Below are 17,857 nucleotides of genomic sequence, written 5' to 3' on the forward strand. Positions count from 1 at the left end.
TGACATCATTCCAGTGTCTAAGTGTATGTGCACAACTATATCTTGATAAGAAACTAATAGAAAATGCAATGTATGATATTGTGCACGTATTGTGTTAGATACAGAAATGCTTCAATATCACTCAAGTAGAGTATTTTCAAGACTAAGAACTTCCTCATGTTCTTCCTTTGGTCGAAATGGATCTTTATCCAAATCCAAGTTCCACACAACCATGTGCTTTGTCCATTTTAAACCGTTCTAAGGCCCTTTCAGTGTATCAGGATTGATAGACTAGAATCCCTCTAGAACTCCGTTAGTTTTATTTTCAAACCAAGACAAAGTTTCATGTTTCATTTCAAAAAAATTCTTCATATAGTCGGCAGTTTTCTCCAATTCCGTAGGAATCCCAATCAAGTTTATACCATCTATATATACTGCTACTATATTAAATCCAACCTTGGATTATACTATAGGTCCACACCACGTTTTTCAAAGAGTTTAATTATGCTTGGATAGCAAATTCCATATTGGCCAATATTTCCTTTCCTTTGTCGACAAAACATGTGGTTCCTTTATTTTTATCATTGTCCTTTGATGTTCTAATAGATATGCCATAGCTAAATATGTCATCCATGATATATGCTTTCCTATCCCACAATCCACCTGAACATGCATGCATGGAATATTGAGATCGATCTCTTCATTTTCAGGTATTTGTGCCTCTCCATGGGCAACTATAAGCATTTCAGTAAATTTGGATATTTGCACATTTTCATTATTTGTTTATGGAGCTCCAGCCATTACTGGCAGCCAGTGGCAGAGCCAGGGGGCCCAAGGTACGCCCTGCTCACCCTTAACTTTTGGTAACCAAAAAAAAAGTTTTACTTTAAGTGTTTGGCGGAAACTAAAAAGCGGTAACCCAAAAACAGTATAAAAGACTAAATCCCATCGTACTCCTCACTTTCTCACGAGTCAAGACAAATTTAAAAATATCATCACTCAACAAGATTTGCATAATTGCCTCTCGAACTAAAACCCAAACCCATAACCCAAAAAGACAAAAAAAAAAAAAAAAAAACAAGATACACCAAACAAAAAGCTCTAATACTCCAAGATAAATAACGAAACAAAAACCCAGGTACTCGATTTTGACTCTTTGCCTCTTTATTCTAAAGCCTTTTTATTCTAAAGTCTTCTAGGTAAGTCTAATATTATTAAATTTCTTGTCTTATTTTTTATCTTTTCATGTTGATTCCTAAATCATGTTTTTTTTAATTTTTTTGTATTCTTTTTGTAAATTCATTAAACCACATATTTTTATTTAATTTTATTTTGTGAATATCATAATAACATTGGTGGTTTATTTTAATTAGTGCAATTTCAATTCAATTGATTAATGGTTTATTTTAATTATTGAAACAGATATGTTAAAGTTTTTTATCAAAGGAAAGTCGTTGCCCGCTCAACCTACTCAGCCACCTAATAACACAAATAATGTTGCTAGTGTTGAAGTAGGATCCTCCTCAAAGCGAAGTCACCAAGAAACTGAGGATGGTGGTGTTGAACAACCCACGTCAAAGAGAGTTCAACGTGAAGAACTTGACTTGTCTAATCTTCAGGGAGACCCTGCACTGAGGAAAAAGATTTCAGATTATCATCCTAATAATCAAGACTCGGTAAGAAGAGCATATTTGCTTAGGGGTCCTTGCCAGCCTAATCATGCTTTTCCTCCAAGAACAAGAGGCAAGAGAATCCGACGCTTTCAGAAAGAGTGGTATGAGGAGTTTAGTTGGTTGGAATATAGTATTCACGAGGATGCCACATTTTATCTATATTGTTATCTCTTTAAACCTAATAAGGGGGCACAAGGAGGTGGGGATATTTTTTCTCACAGGGGGTTTACTAATTGGGAAAGGAAAACCAAATTAAAAGAGCACATTGGAGGACCAAATAGTGCTCATAATATTGCTTACAGGGCAGTACAGGCTTTGTTAAATCAAGAGCAGCATATCGAGACATTTCTTCACGCATAATCGACCAAGTTCGAAGAGATTATCGAATACACCTAACTGCAATAACTGATTGCATTAGGTTTCTTTTGAGACAAGGTTTAGCTTTTCGTGGCCATGATGAATCAGATGAGTCGATCAATAAAGGTAATTTTCTTGAACTTATACGGTTTCTGAAAGATCATAACGAAGTCATTAAGAAAGTTCTTGATAATGCTTCTAAAAATCGGAAATTGACCTCACCTGATATCCAAAAAGATATTGTGAATTCGGCTGCTGTGGAAACTACAAATGCTATTCTAAAAGATTATGGAAATTCATTATTTGCTATTTTAGTTGATGAAGCACGTGATATATCAATTAAGGAGCAAAGGGCAGTTGTTTTACGTTATGTCGACAAGAAAGGTTGCGTGATTGAGAGATTTTTTGGAGTTATGCATGTTAAGGAAACTAGTACAGTAACACTTAAAAAGGCAATCGATGAGTTATTCTCCAAGCATGGGTTGAGCATATCTAGACTGCGTGGACAAGGGTATGATGGGGCCAGCAATATGCAAGGTGATTTGAATGGCCTAAAAGCACTTGTAATGAAGGAGAATGAGTCTACATTTTATGTTCATTGTTTTGCTCATCAGCTTCAGTTAGCCCTTGTATCAGTTGCAAAGAACCATGAGTCAATCACTAACCTTTTTAGTATTCTCTCTAATGTGGTAAATACTGTTGGAGCATCATGTAAGCGACGGGATATGTTGCGCGATGCAATGAAGGCAAGAGTTGTGGCAGCATTACAAAGCGGAGAAATTTCAAGTGGCAAAGGGTTGAATCAAGAGGCTAGTCTTAAACGATCTGGTGACACTCGATGGGGCTCACACTATTATACACTTCTTGGCATGATAACCACTTATGGTTCAGTAGTTGATGTGCTTGATAATGTAGCAGAAAATGGTTCAAGCTCGGAACAAAAAGGTGAGGCTTATGGATTATTGGATTCAATGCAGTCTTTTGAATTTATCTTCAATTTGCATTTGATGAAAGCGATACTAGGAATTAGCAATGATTTGTCAAAGGCTTTGCAGCGTGAAGACCAAGACATTGTCAATGCCGTGGCTCTTGTTAAAATAACAAAGGTACGCTTACAGGCGATGAGAGATGATGGATGGGATAGTCTTCTAACTGAAGTTTCTTCACTATGTGCCAAACATGATGTGGTTGTTCCAAATATGGAAGAGACGTATATGGCTCGAGGGAGGTCTCGACGAAAAGCAGAAGGAAACACCAATTTACATTACTATCGTGTTGGATTATTCTATCACTGTATTGATTTGCAACTTCAAGAGTTAAATGACCGGTTTAATGAAGCAAACACATAATTACTTCTTTGTATGGCATGTCTTGATCCTAGTGAATCGTTTGTTTCTTTCGATAAGCAAAAGTTGATTAGTTTTGCTCGACTTTATCCCGATGATTTTTCAGAGATAGATCAGATGGAATTAGCGGATCAGCTTGAGAATTATATTATTGATGTACGTTCCGATACTAAGTTTGGCGTAGTAAATGGAATTAGCGGCCTAGCTAAAAAAATGGTTGAGACGAAGAAAGACATTGTGTACCCACTTGTTTATTTGTTGATTAAGTTGGCGTTGATTTTACCTGTTGCTACTGCCACTGTGGATAGGGCATTTTCTGCTATGAATATCATAAAGAATCGTCTGCGCAATTGGATGGCGGATGAATGGTTGAATGATTGTTTAATAACATACATTGAAAAAGAAGTTTTTGATAGCATTGATACCAAGTTGATCTTACAACGCTTCCAGAAGATAAAGAAAGATGACAAAAAAGAAGGCCGGCGAGGACAACTATGAACAAGTACTTGTTTAGATTTGATTATTTCTAATATTGTTTATACTTGATATTATTATTATTATTATTATTATTATTATTTATACTTGGTTTTTGTCTGACTGGCTCACCCTCACTTACTTTCCTGGCTCCGCCACTGCTGGCGGCCTGGCTATTATCTAGACAAGATGTTTCCTCAGTTCTCCTCTTCCTAGGAGCACTCTATTTGGATTCTATAGGTCTACCATGCTTTTAGTGTATAGTAGATTCATTTGCCGCCATGTTTGGACCCCGTCCAAATGGAACATCAATTCTGGCTGGCACATTCATATCATTAAATGCTTATGCATTTTCTCTGCAACCGCTTGCAAGTGCATCATTCTCCTTATCTCATAGTCACATTCATTGTTTGGATCCTTAATGAGACAGATGACGTGATCCAAGTTATTACACATCGTTCCTTAAAGCAACCATTGTTTGTCTCCCCCTAACAACAACGGGAAGACTGTCTCATTAAATTGACAATATGCAAAAATTTGCAATAAATACATCATCAGTCATAGCTCAATTTACCATATTTTGGGTCTAAAGTTAACAACTTAAGCTAAGAGTCATGCAAGATATAAAAATATTGACCACCTAGTAAATGCATATCTACATACCTTGAAAAATCTAAACAAGCCACCAACAGGGTGAATAATGTTTAATTAAGATTATAAATGCCTTCATGCAATAAACTATTCAACTTATTCTTAACCTTTAGAAAATAAATAGTCTAGCTATAACTTACTTACTAAGAAGAGATATACATGTAATTCATGGTTAAATGAGCTTATGATTCCCAATAGAAGTTTCTCCAGGATAACCAAACATGCAAAAAGCACATACGTACAATTTTTCTAATGTGAGTTTCTTGCTCCCAACATCAGTTACTCATATTGGTGGAGTGCTACAAACCCACCAAGTGGTCGGAGAATGCTTTCTAATGTGAGTTTCTGGCTCCCAACATTAGATATGATATGTAATATTTCTTTATTGCCATTTTCAAGTTTCAATGTGGTACCCACATATGTGTATATCCTTGAAACTTAGCAAGTTCTTCTCGAACTACTTGAATATAACTCATTCTATACATGAGTTTGGGTACCATTCACTAACAAGAGGTGGGCTTGTTTAGAGCCTTCAAATGCAAGTGTTAGCCCAGCTATAGTTGACACTTTATTTGTGTCAGTCTTGAATTTGTTACAAAACTTCATATATGCCACAATATGAAGAATGCCTTATACATTTAATCACATATCCCACACTATGTTGATGTCTCTTGTCAGGCCTAATTGTAACGACCTCCCTCATCCTACTACGTCAATATTGTCCCTGTCTCTTGTCAAGTATAATTGTAACGACCTGTCTCATCCTACTACGTCAATATTATCCCCACTTAGCCACTGCAGACATTTGACAGTGTGAGATTTTCAGACTCCGGGCAGCAGATTCCCAGGAGATCACCCATCCTTGAACTACTTCCACCCGAGCACGCTTAACTGTGGAGTTCCTATGAAATCCCAGCAAAACGTTCCTGAAAAGGCCTCAACGTTAGGATTTGGTGGATCAATTACTTATAGCCAGGATCTTGGATAGCCACTTAAGCGAAGTGAGATCACACCATGGAGCAACCGTCACCCAAACCCAGGCTAGGCGCATTTCCATCATACCCCCTCCTCGGGACTCGCCCATAGGTATCACACTGACCGTAGCCAAGCATTGCCCTTATTATGGATCTCTCACCCAAACTCAATATTATGCACCGTACCAGGGCCTCATTTATGGTGGTGCTATAAGGAGTGAGAGTCCACAATTGGAGTGTAGCTTATTTGCTACTTGTTGTAAGATTAATCACAATTTGGTCCACTCACCCCAATAATCTCCATCTTTGACCGACATTGGGCAAGTACAAATGTGATTAAGCACCTTTGGCTATAATTTGAGTCACATGTATAATGATACTACCAAATATCATTGTGACTCATGTAAATTAGCATAAAAAAGTAACATATACTACAATGTCACATTAATAATAATGTAACCATTTTTATATGATTAACACATAAAACAATGTGAATTAACACTATAATCTCACAAATAAAATAAGGGTCCTGTTAAATACACGCCCCGGTTCCTAAGAGGGCACTCTCCAACCCGGAACCGGTTCCTGTTACCAGAAAATATATCCGGTTCACTAAAAAATTAGAGGGGCACGCTCCTTGTAACTGGGCGACTTCTTTCCTCGGTTTCCAATAGTTGTAACTCATCTAGAGCAACGCGAAGAAAAAAAAATAGTTGTAACTCGCAAACAAACTCGCATACAGGTAATCTCTCTCTCAAAAAAAGGCGCTACTTTCTTCTCTTTCACATCACCAATCACCAAACCCGTCTTCTCAACTAATTTGTTTGCTAATGGTTCGAACTTCATTCCCATTAAAATTTCAAACTTGATATAAAAAAAAACCAATTAATTAACTTGATTAATGGTTTGGAATTTAGGGTTTCAGTTGTTTAACTTGTTTTTGCGTGAATCCTAACTTTGCACAATTAATTGTTTGTGTATTCTCATATGTTTTTCATTTCTATATGTTGGATACATTTTGACTTGGCTAATATTTTGACTTGGCTAATTATAGACAAAAGAAAAGGAGGGATGGATACATTTCTATATGTTAGTCTCATACATTTCAAAATTTGAGTTGGTGCTCACTATTTTAACTTGTTGTAAAAAGTACTGAAACAAGAGTACTTTGTTGTTTTTTTGCAATTCTTTTTTTTTGGGTGTTTGATCACTCACTTGTTTCATTTCGTTTCAGGGAAGTTATTTGCCGAGGAAAAGGGAACTCTGTCAAGGTATGTACATTTCTTCTTAGTCCACTAATAGTGTGAGCTAAATTTTGTATTTGGTCCTGCTAAATTACGATTTTGAATAAGAGCGCTTATGTTAATCTCAATGTGTGGAAATGTGGTTCTGACTTTTGAAGTCATATGAATAGTTTTTTTACTATGCTGCTAATTTTTAGTGTTATTTTATAGAATTGGTAGCAATGGCAAGGACAAAGATAACCAGCAGACAGGATAATGATCAGATGAAATTAAAATTGGTTAGTAATGATGAGCTTTTAAAAAATAAAAGAAAGCCCCCGACTGCTTCAAACCGAAGGAAGAACAAAAAAGTAGCAATGGATTTTGAAAAAACCCATTGTGACGAGGTCGAAGTGGAAAATAGTGAAATTCGAAAGGATGTCAATGAGACTGAAAATGTAGATGGTGGTAATAGTTCTCATTTTGTGGCTAGGGATGGTAGTGGTGACAATAATGATGGTGAGGGTATGGAAGAAGATGGTGAGGGTATGGAAGAAGCTATCGATGGTGAGGGTATAGAAGAAGATGTCGACAATGATAGTGAAAATGAAAGTGATGGTGATCAGTCTAAGGAAATGGAGGAGGTCGAAGCGAATAAAAAAAGAAAATGTAAAACTCAAACTAAAGACTTGGAGGCTAACGAAGGCAAGTTTTGAAGTCTATTTGCAACTATTAGTTCATTTATCTGTGATCAGATTCAATTATATGATTTATTAATAAATATTATATGATTTTGTGTTTTAGACTCAAAAGCAAACTACCCGGTGCTGTTTTTTTGTATGGCAACTTACTTGTACCTATGTTTATTTTTTTTTTCAGGTAATCACCAGAGAATCTCTTATTGCTTTTGAGTTGTCATACTAATGCTGAGACTATGTATTTTATTGCTAATTCTGAGAAGGAGAAAGAAGAATGGATTAATTCTATTGGTAGATCAATTGTTCAAAGATTCTAGATTCTAGATCTTGCATCTTCGAAGTTGTTGATTATGATAATTTTAAATGGTAGAAAAAAAAACAAAGATTCTTGAGTATGGAATATGGATCTAGTTTTGGGTTTTTGGATGGTGGGGTTGTTTACTGGTAATTTAATTTTATATTGTTGTGTTTGGAGGTTTTAAGCTTGAGATCTATGTATATAACTCTGTTTATTTATGCGCCAAAATGCTCCTCTGAGTTTTGCACTATCTGTAAGATTGCAACTATGACTTGCAAAAGCACCACCGCACCATATGGGATTCTAAATTGAAGACATTGTATTTACTGTTCAAAGCTTAGTAAAGTGGTATTTAGTTGCTGACAATTACTCAAAATGTTGGTATTTAGTTGCTGAAAAATATTGGTATCTAGTTGCTGAAACTTGTAAGTAAAGTGGTAACTAGTTACCGAAATTAAAACTTAATTTCGGTATCCAGTTGCTAATTTGATAAATGGTATCTAGTTGCTAAAAAGTTCTCAAAATTTTGGTGTTCAGTTGCTGAAAATTGTATTTGTAAAACGGTAACCAGTCACTAAAACTCAATTTCGATCTCCCTAATTTGAGAAAATTGCTCAAAAGTTTGGTGTTCAATTGCTAAAAATTGTAATAGTAAAATGGTAACCAGTTACCGAAATTAAAACTCAATTTCAGTATCTAGTTGCTAATTTGACAAATGGTATCTAGTTGCTGAAAATTGCTCAAAAGTTTGGTGTTTAATTGCTGAAAATTGTAATAGTAAAATGGTAACCAGTTACCGAAATTAAAACTCAATTTCGATATCCAATTGCTAATTTGACAAATGGTATCTAGTTGCTGAAAATTGCTCAAAATTTTGGTGTTTAGTTGCTGAAAATTGTATTTGTAAAACGGTAACCAGTTACTAAAACTCAATTTTGGTATCCCTAATTTGAAAAAATTGCTCAAAATTTTGGTGTTCAATTGCTGAAACTTGTAATAGTGAAGTGGTAACCAGTTACCGAAATTAAAACTCAATTTCGGTATCGAGTTTCTAATTTGATAAATGGTATCTAGTTGCTGAAAATTACTCAAACTTTTGGTGTTCAGTTGCTGAAAATTGTATTTATAAAGTAGTAATCAGTTATCGAAATTAACATAAGATTGGGAAGATTACAACATTCTACATTCTACAATTCCTCTTTTTTTCCCTTCCCTTTCACAATAACTTTTGTCCCAAACCCATGACATATGTTGTCAACTTCCACTTCCACTTCCAATTCCAATGTAAGCTTTCAATGTGCTTAAATTAGACTTAAATTCAACAAAAAGGAAATAGTTAGACATATACCCAACTTAAAGAAAATAATTGAAGTGGAGAAGAGAAGTCCTTGTAAGTGTGTGGATTGGGTGAATTTTCTCCTATAGTTTTGAATTTTTGTAAGTTTCTATATTAGGAATGGAGAAAAAGTGTTTAAAGAGAAGTAGATTTGAGGGTGGGGAAAGAAAGAGAGTAGAAAAAAGGCTAAAATTTGGGTTTGAATTTCAGTTTGAATTTGAAGGGGAAGCAAAAAAGTTGAAAATGAGTTTTGAGTTTGATTTTGATTTTGAGAGGGAAGTTCAAATCAACCTAAAAAGAGAATAAATTGATTTCAAAATTTCATAAAAACAATTGGGCAAAATATTGAAATAGTATTGAATTATTGAATAATTGGTCGAAATATCAAAATTGTTTTGAAATATTGAAATAATTAGTCGAAATGAAAACTCAATTTCAGATGTTGAGATATTGAAATAATTGAAATATTAAAATATCGAGATATCTAACCTTAAACCCTAAACCCTAAACTCTAAATTGGGAATATCGAGAAATCTCAAATTTTGATACCATTACAAATTGAAAAAATAATAATAAAATAGGTGTTAGATTAGATAATGAATATTAACTTCCAAATGTATTAGATGTTAGATACTAGATTCAAAATATAGTTAGAACTGTATTGATTTTTTTTTTTCGAAATATAGTTCTATTATTGTTAGAACTATATTGGCTAAACCACAAACATATGTACAGTTGTTACATATCAATTCTGAAATCATAAATAATAACCAAAATGTTTTATTATGGAATGGAAAATGGGTTTAAATTATATCATTTAATCAAACTTTAATTTGTTGGTAAAAATTTAGATGTTAAATCGATTCAAATAAAGTCTAGTTAGAACTAGGGGTGACAGTTTTGTACACGACCTGCTAACCCGACACGAATCCGACACGAAATTAGCGGGTTTGGATTAGGAAAAAAGGCTTTTGGGTCATTTAAGGGTTGACCCGCCTAACCCGTCAAATAAATGGGTTGGGGGGTCACATATGTTAACCCGAGTTACCCGTTGGTAGACCCGATTAGTTCTCGGGTCTAATGGGTTGGGTCATCAACCCGTGATATGTATAACCTATTTTAAGATAAGTGAATTATTTTTTAAAATCTCACTATCCCAACAACTTAAAATAAACGATTAAAATGAGAAGGATTAGCTGTCATATTGATTCATTCGATAAATACATGTTTCGTTATTCAATTTTCATTGATATGTAATTGAATTATGAATGATTCTTGAGAATTAATTTTTTTTTTTTTTTTTATAAATAAAATCGTGAAATACTAAATATTTTGCATATAGGTTGTCTGTGAATCCGATCCGAAAATGATTTGAAATTGACCCGTTGGTTTAGCGGGTCACCTGTTGGGTAACCCATTATATAGGCGGATTGGGTTTGGGTTTAACAAACTCGACACGATTAATAATTGGGTGATTTGGGTTTGCTCTCCTAACACGTGACCCAGATATGACACAACACGAACCCCGACCCAACACATACGACTCATTGCCACCCCTAGTTAGAACTGTACTGTTTCAAACCTTAAATCCTAAACATAAGTAAAGTTGCTACTAATTTTGAAATAAAAAATTACAACCCAAACGTTTTATTATAGATTGGATAACGGGTTAATTTAAATAATTATATCGTCTAATCCAATTTTAATATGTAGGTAAAGTTTTAAAGTGTAGTTAGAACTGTACTAATTCAAACCTTTTCCAAAATAAAAAATTATAATCTAAACGTTTTATTATAGATTGGAGAATGGGTTTAAATTATATTATATAATTCAATTTTAATTTGTTGATAAAAATTTAGATGTTAGATTCAAAGTCTAGTTATAACTATATTTATTCAAACCCTAGAGACATGTACAATTGCTACCAATTCGAAAATAAAAAATTATAACCTAAATATTTTCTACTAAGTTATCACCTAAAACAACTACAAATAAGTTAAAATATGCTAATTATTAATCAAATTATTATCAAATAGATGATGAAATATTTAAATATTAGAATTTGACAACATAACAACAAGATACCGAATGGTTTAAGAATTTTTGGTGTCTATTTGTTGTATCTTTACTTGGTAAATGGTAACCCGACACTGTAATTTATGGTTATGTTTCAGCAACCCGTTACCGTGGTTTATAGTATTTTACGACAATGTGTTACCGTTCATCAAAATAGCACATACATCAAGATTACACAAAATTTATTTTGAAATCTAAGATTCAAACTATCATAATTCATTTAGTTTCAATTCCATTAGGCAATTTCAATTATATTAATCTCCAATTTATTTATTTTTCATGTTCAATTGATTCTTCTAACATCATATAATCTTCAATTTATTCGACATTGAGATGTGGGTATTTGTAGTGCGATAAATCGTTCATTTGAGAGTTGGATAATAATACATACTTCATTTTAGAGTTAAAATATAGAGGTATTGAGAGTTGAGAAGTAGAGGGAAATTGAGTTGAGTTGAGTCAAGGAAAATTGAGTTGAGTTGAGTCAAGGAAAATTGAATTGGATGTAGATAATTGGAGAAAGAGAGTGTATTTTGATAGTGTATAGAGTTGCACAATGCAAATTAGTTAGTTAAGGGCAATAGGAGGTTACCACTATTTTTTATGGAGAGTGCCCTCTTAGAAAACATGGGTTTTAAGTTGGGACACAAATGTAATAACAAATTCCAGGTTGGAGAGTGCCCTCTTAGAAATGGAGAGTGTATTTAAAATTACCCTAAAATAATGTGATTCTTAAAGAATATTCAACAATGAATACATTGTATCTAATTCTCTTTTAAAATAACTATTGAGAATGTTCATAGCATTCAACTCAGAAAATACTTCAAAAACAAATATTTATACCCTAGGTTCTAATCTAGCCAATAAAAAAAAGGTTATAATTTAGTCATATATATATGATTAAGAATTTGAGTAAAAGAATTAAACGTATATGGGAACTTCGAGTTCTTCATAGAAAACTTAACGAACTTCAGGTTCTATTAAAAACTACAAGTTTAATTCATGATTTTGGAACTTCATGTCCTAATTTAAAATTAAGAACTTCATTTCTTGGAAACAAAATTAAGATGTTTGAACTTCAGGCTCTAAAAAAAAATCGGATCTTGGAACTTCAGGTTCTTAAAACAATAGATCTTGGAACTTCATGTTCCTAAAAATTTGATCTTAGGAACTTCAAGTTCCTAAAAATTAGACCTTGGAAATGCTGGTTTCTAAAAAATTAGATCATGAAACTTCGTGTTCCTAAAAATAATTGATCTTAGAACTTCAAGTTCTTAAAAACATAGATTTTGGAACTTCGGGTTCCTAAAAATTGAATCTTGGAACTTCAGGCTCCTAAAAAAAATAGATCTTGGAACTTCAGGTTCCAAATATATCGTAGAACTTTAGTGTCTAGATCATTGTTCAAGAGTATACATCAAAAGAACAAAAAGAAAAGAAAAGAAAATTCGAATTGAAGTCATAGATCAAGTATGAACTGTAACGTTATTTATTTTATATCTGACGATTTAACCATTAGATGTTTCTAAAAATTTGTTATGTTGTTACCTCATAAGTTACGCATCTACCACAAAAGTTTTGGGTCAATCCAACCATGGGAAGACCTTCATCCAAGCACAAAACCGAAACTGCTTTAGTAAAAACAAAATAGTGTTCTCGTACCTTTGCTTTTATGTAATTGATACGTAGAAGAAGATGACACTTAGTAGTTGCTAGCTCCTAAGGTCTTTGTGATGATAACGTGTCATACTTATATATATAACTAGCTTTAAAGAGAATACTACACTAACAAAGTAGAAGAACAATGAGAGAAAGAGAGAGAAAACATATTAATAGAAGTGAGTAATAGATGAGAGGTTCTCTTTATATATAACTAGGTAACCTCCTCTCCAATATACAAATGTTACAAGAATATAAACATATGATAGGTGACTTTTTGTTTTTTTTTTCCGCTAACATATGAGAGGTGACTCATATGGGCTTAAGAGCATTCCCAATGCAGGTGAAAAAGAAGGGAATGTGAAAACTTTCACCTCCTTTTTGTTCAAATCCAGTGCCCAATGCATAGGTGAAAACGAGGGTGACTATTTTCCCAAGTCATTACCAGGGTGAAACCTTCAACCGAGATAGTGGTTGACTTGTGAACTTTGAACGGGATGTTGGATTCCATCTCGTGTGTTTTTAAAAAAAAATGGGTTTTTTTTTTCGGACGGAATGTTTCATTCTGTCTCGCATGATTTTTCGACTTTTTCGGTTTTTTTTTTAAAATTTCAGACGGGATGTTTCATTCTGTTCGGAGCGTTTTTTCGATTTTTACGTCCAAACGGAATATAACATCCCGTCCGAGATTAATATTCACCTTTGCATTAGGCAGTTTCACCTTGCTTTTCACCAAAACGGTGATAAGAGGGGGGAAATACTGCCTGCGTGGAGGTGATAAGAGGGGGAAAATATTGACTTGCATTGGGAATGTTGTAATGGTGGGCATATAATACAATTTCATTAGTGTGTATTTAAGCATAATGGGTTGCACACTACAGCAACTTTTTCTTAAAGCGTTGCATCCGTACCAAAACAAGTTCTTTTAATAGGGAGTGACTCTCAAAGACAAAAATGCCGAAAATGTAACTCTCAAGGACACCTTTTATTTTTGTAATTCACAAGGACTGGATAAATGAAAGGTCAAGTATACCCTTGACGCGAAATAAAAAACAGATCGGATAGATGAAATGTCAAGTATACCCCTGACGCAAAATAATTAACGTCCCAGCCCAGACGAAACTATCCGGTGTATTTAGTATGAACATTCAATGTTCATAGTCCTTGGGTATGAACATTCAATGTTCATACATGAACATTCAATGTTTATAATCATTGGGTATGAACATTGATTGGGTATGAATATTCAATGTTCATAGTCCTTTGGGTATGAATATTGAATGTTTATACATGAACATTCAATGTCCATACATGAACATTTAATGTTTATAGTCCTTGGGTATAAACATTCAATGTTCATAGTGAACATTCAATGGTCATAGTCCTTTGGGTATGAACATTCAATATTCATTGTGAACATTCAATGTTCATAGTCCTTGGGTATGAACATTGATTGGATATGAACATTCAATATTCATAGTCCTTTGGGTATGAACATTCAATGTTTATAGTCCTTAGATATGAACATTAAATGTTCATAATCCTTTGGGTATGAATATTCAATATTCATAGTCCTTGGTCCTTTGGGTATGAACATTCAATGTTCATAGTCTTTGGGTATGAACATTGATTGGGTATGAACATTCAATGTTCATACATCAATATATTGTATAAGGTACATTCACCTATTTGGATATGAACAATCACCAGCAGAAGGTATGAACACTCATTGTTCATAGTAAAATGACAGAAAGGGTAAAATCGGAAAATATTTATTTTAAATCCAGGCCATTTGTCCTTGAGGGTTATTTTCACAGAAGAGTATAACTCACATTTTAAAAAATGTAAAAAGGAGGGGCCCACTTATTTTGTCCTTGAGGGTTACTAATTTTGAAATAGTGGGTTCGTGAGTTACTTTTTTCCAAAATTTGTCCTTATTCACAAAAAATCACAAAAAATCGTGTCCTCTAGACTACACTAGCTTTCGAACCCGTCCTATAAACGGGTGCCTTTATATTAAATTATTCTAAAAAAATATTAGCAATTATGTATATATGCATAATTAGCTATGCATAGTTATGAGATCGATATGAAATTTATATTAATCACTCATTCAAATTTCTTGCACCACTCTCTATAAAAATGGAGCACCAAACCTTGATAAAACCCATCAACTTCTTTTTGTTATTAGGTTTAATAATAGAAGTTTGATTGAAGTTTTGTGAAAATGTCAAATGTGGCGAAAATAATATTGAAGCTACTTGAATAGCAAGACATTCCCAATCATAATAAAAAAAATTATGATAAACACTACTTAAAATACAAAACTATATTTGTCGAGGCATTTATTCCCCCTACATATAATACAAACATGTTTTAAGGTTATTAGTTCAATGCATTTGCATCAAGTTTCTGATTTTTCATTAATTATTCTTTAAGGTTAGTTCAATATAGTACGTTCCATCCAGTTTCCAATTTCTCATTAATTATTCTTTGAGGTTAGTTCAATGCAATAATTGCATCAAGTTTTCAATTTCCTGTTAATTATTATTTGAGGTTAGTTCAGTGCAATTACATCCACTTTATGATTTCCCATTTGTTATTCATTAAGGTTAATTCAGTACAGTTGCATCCAATTTTCGATGTTTCATTAATTAGTCTTTGAGATTAGTTCATTGCATTTGCATCCAGGTTTCAATCTCCTGTTAATTACTCTTTGAGATTAGTTCAATACATCTGCATCCAGCTTCTGATTTCCCGTTAATTATTTTTCTAGGTTAGTTCGATAGTTTACAATTTATAGTTATTTATACTTTGAGGTCAGTGTGATACAGTTATATCCGGCTTTCAATTTCCAGTTAACTATTTTTTGAGGTTATTTCAATGCATTTGTATACAATTTCTGATTTTCCGTTAGTTAATCTCTTATTTTAGTTTAATGTAGCTGCATCCAGTTTCTGATTTTCAGTTACTTATTCTTTGAGGTTAGTTCAATGCAGTTGCATCCAATTTTCGTTTTTATGTTAATTGTTCTTTGAGGTTAGTTCAATGTTTTTGTATCAAGTTTTTTATCTTCCGTTAATTATTTTTTGAGGTTAGTTCACTGCAATTACACCAAATTTATAATTTCCTGTTAATTATTCATTTAGGTTAGTTCAGTGTAGTTTTATCCATTTTTTAATATTTTGTTAGTTAGTCTTTGAGATTAGTTCATTGCATTTGTATCCAGTTTTCGATTTCCCGTTAATAACTCTTTAAGGTTAGTTCAATACATCTACATCTAGTTTATGATTATTTATATTTTGAGGTTAGTTCGCTGCAATTACATCCGGTTTCTGATTTCCTGTTAACTATTCTTTGAGGTTATTTCAATGCATTTGCATTTAGTTTATGATTTCTCACCAATTTTTCTATGAGGTTAGTTCAATACAGTTGCATTTGGTTTTTGATTTTTTGTTAATTATTTTTTGAGTTTAGTTCAATGCATTTGTATCCAGTTTCCCATTAGTTATTATTTGAGGTTTGTTTAATGTATTTGCATACTATTTCTAATTTCCCGTTAAATATTTTTTAAGGATTTGCATCCAATTTCTAATTTCCTGTTAGTTATTCTCTGACGTTAGTTTAATGTAATTGCATCCAATTTCCGATTTCTGGTTAATTACTTTTTTAGTTTAGTTTATTACATTTACATAAAGTTTTCAATTTCCCGTTAATTATTCTTTGAGCTCAGTTATATATTTGAATCCAGTTTCCAATTTTCTTTTAATTATCCAATGTGGTGTGTAATACAAAATTCTACTGATCCATCTGTAGTGTCCTTACAAACATGACATAAAAAATAAGTTACGCTTGATTTATTATGTGGGATCATCGAAGATTATCCAGTTTCCAATTTTCCGTCAATTATTATGTAAATTATATGCATTACTCACTATGTAGAATCTTCAAAGATTATCTACGAATGGGTGTTGTTATATTAATTATTCTTAAAAATATTTGCAAATATGCAGAACTATTATATATTAATATTATATTGATCACTCATCCAAATTTCTTATAATGTGAAAACCTCACTCTCTATTAAAAAATAAAAAAAAACTCGCCTTTGATAAAACCCTTCAATTCAAAATAATAAAAGTTTGATTGAAGTTTTGTGAGATTGCCTAATAAGGCGAAATTCATATATATTGAAGCTACTTGAATAGTAAGAAGTTCTCAATCATACGGAAAGAGATAAGATAAACACCATTTTAAATGCAAAATTGTACTTATGGAGACATTCACACAACATATAACCCAACTATGTTTTGAGGTTAGTTCAATGCATTTACATCTAATTTCTGATTTTCCGTTATTTATATTTTGAGGTTAGTTCAATGCAGTTGCATCCGATTTCTGATTTCTCGTTAATTATTCTTTGCGGTTAGTTCAATACATTTGCATCCAATTTCCAATTTCTTGTTAATTATTTCTTTGAGGTCAGTCCAATGCATTTGTATTCAGTTTCTGATTTTCTGTTAATTATTATGTGAGATTAGTTTAATGCATTTGCATCCAATTTCTGATTTTTGACTTCTCGTTTATTATTTGATAAAGTTGCATTTGCATCTAATTTTCGATTTCTCGTTAACTATTGTTTGAGGTTAGTTCAGTGAATTTGCATCCAGTTTTTGATTTTCCGTTAATTATTTCTTGAGATTAGTTCAATAGATTTGCATCCAGTTTATTTTTTGAGATTAGTTCAGTGCAGTTGCATCTGGTTTCTGATTTCCCATTAATTATACTTTAAGATTAGTTCCAAGCATTTGTTTCATGTTTCCAATTTACAATTAATTTTTCTTTAAGGTTAGTTCAATGGAGTTGCATCCAATTTTTGATTTTCCATTAATTAAATCTTTGAGGGTTAGTTTAATGCATTTTGCATCCAATTTCCGATTTCCCGACAATTATTTTTTTATGTTAGTTTGATGTATTTGCATCTAAATTTTGATTTCCTGTTAATTATTCTTTGATGTTAGTTTAATACAGTTATATCCACATTCTGATTTTCTATTAATTATTTTTTAAGATTAGTTTAATGCTTGCATTTGCATCTAGTTTCCGATTTCCC

At 32.8% G+C, this 17,857-nt stretch overlaps 1 protein-coding gene across 1 annotated transcript; it reads left to right on the plus strand.

Moving 5' to 3' along the window:
* The first annotated feature begins 652 nt into the window (after positions 1-652).
* Positions 653-3,358, plus strand: LOC147481839 (uncharacterized). Its single transcript, XM_086579088.1, has 3 exons — positions 653-815; positions 1,402-1,655; positions 1,955-3,358. The coding sequence occupies exons 1-3, from the start codon at positions 653-655 to the stop codon at positions 3,356-3,358; spliced, it is 1,821 nt and encodes a 606-aa protein (XP_086435214.1).
* Positions 3,359-17,857: the final 14,499 nt, after the last annotated feature.

This window comes from Coptis chinensis, chromosome 8, assembly GCF_015680905.1.
Source record: "Coptis chinensis isolate HL-2020 chromosome 8, ASM1568090v1, whole genome shotgun sequence".
NCBI lineage: Eukaryota > Viridiplantae > Streptophyta > Magnoliopsida > Ranunculales > Ranunculaceae > Coptis > Coptis chinensis.